This window comes from Gekko japonicus, unplaced genomic scaffold (assembly GCF_001447785.1).
Source record: "Gekko japonicus isolate JY-2015 unplaced genomic scaffold, Gekko_japonicus_V1.1 scaffold24, whole genome shotgun sequence".
NCBI lineage: Eukaryota > Metazoa > Chordata > Lepidosauria > Squamata > Gekkonidae > Gekko > Gekko japonicus.
This window is the reverse complement of record NW_015164665.1, coordinates 1,022,501-1,024,132: the sequence shown is the minus strand read 5'-3', so window position 1 is coordinate 1,024,132 and position 1,632 is coordinate 1,022,501. Positions and strand designations below refer to the sequence as shown.

Here is a 1,632-nt window from a genome sequence, read left to right as displayed (position 1 = left end):
GCTCAGGAATGAAGGAGACAGCAGCCTTTCTCTTGATGCCTTTGTACTTCTAAATTCAAACCATATTCAAATGAGTATGGTAACCTTTCCACAGAAGTACCAGCTTTTTTAGGTGCCATGATCTATCATGGAAGATACAAACATTCTTGCTACTATTAGCAGTTCTATATTGAATTTGCAAAAAAAAAAAAAAAAAAGCAAATCTAATTGCTTTCAAGTCTTGTCTTTGCCTCCTGCTTTCATTGGTTTTAGAGTAGCGTCTCATTTTCTCTTGTTATAAAAAAGATGATGAAGGCTTTCAAGAACTGAGCCACTGCTTAAAGAGCCAACTTCAGCACTGGAGAAACAATTACTCTTCCTAGAACAAGTTGAAATGCAGCTGCAGTGCACCAATTCATCATGTTTGGACCCCTTCTAATGAACCTCATTACTCACAAAAGAAAATGTTCAATTGGACACCAGTGGCAACAGGTTCCAGTGTATGGATCCTTAGTAACATTCTTATGCTGCAAGTAACAACATGTTTTTGCCATTCCTCAAAAGTGCAAAATTAGGACAAGTTAACATACATCACAAATAAATACCCAGTGTTTTACAGGTACTACACAGGTCCTCTTTAACCAAAATAGTATTTAAATTAAAAAAGAAAAATATAGCTTAGAGGCAGGATTTTTTTTCAAAGTCTGACTTAAAAATATAATTAACCTTTGAGACACTACTTAAAAAATTCCTAGACTATTTCTGTCTTCAGCTTATCAACAGAAGTATACAAATGTGTTCTACAAAACATGTTACAGATTGCGTAGAAAATTTTTTGCTGTGTGCAAATCTTACTAAAATAAGGCTTGCGTTAGATCGTTATCTAGTATTTTCAGAGAATGCAGAGAAATGGCAGGGGGAAAAATTCCCTGCGGTCTGCACTCAATGGCCATTTACTCATTTCCATTAAACCTCAAAGGATTCAACAGCTGAAAGCTACAGACTTGTCCACCGCATAAGGCAACATGGTATGTATTCAGCACAGCACCTGCTTTCACCAAGTCATATGTTTACATATGTTAAATTCATTTTGATTCAACTGGCAAAGGACTGTTATCTTCCCTCTTAAATAGAAACCAAAAGAGTAATTGCATAAAAGTCTTATTGGATTTGTCATACTGGTTCTTATTCGTATTCTCTTATCACTTCTTGGGAAACTAAGTCTACTTAATAGAAAAAATAAACCCTGAAGCTGATTGTACAACTGAGGGTTTTTTTAACGCACCCCAAATTGACTACAATAGTTTAATGAGGGAGACTGAGGTGAATAAAATCAAGGGTTGGAATAAGGTAACATAAAATGTAGCTTAATGACTACCATAAGCTGACAGTTTACATAGCTGGAAATAAGGCCCAAAATAAAAGATGTAACAATTTTTCTCCGATCAAGTATTATCAGGAATATAAAGTAGAATTTGCCTTTAGAAGTAGTTCTGTATTTAAAAAATTAAAATAAAAAACTCATAAAATGAACTAATAATAATCCTCAAAATCACCAAATACTTTGCAACATAGAATTGAATGTTCCTGTGCAAGAGCGGCCAGTTCCTTGAGAAACTCTGGGAAGAGTGCAGCTGCCAGGATGGCATTCCT

The 1,632-nt window shown here is 35.0% G+C and overlaps 1 protein-coding gene across 1 annotated transcript in view; it reads right to left on the bottom strand.

Moving 5' to 3' along the window:
* Positions 1–1,427: 1,427 nt before the first annotated feature.
* The window catches only part of FAM160A1 (family with sequence similarity 160 member A1), a 128,728-nt gene continuing 128,523 nt past the window's right edge, over positions 1,428–1,632 (bottom strand). Inside the window, 1 exon segment of the mRNA XM_015409042.1 lies at positions 1,428–1,632. This exon segment is cut by the window's right edge and continues 24 nt beyond it. Within this exon segment, the coding sequence (XP_015264528.1) occupies positions 1,513–1,632 (120 nt within the window). The 3' untranslated portion in view covers positions 1,428–1,512.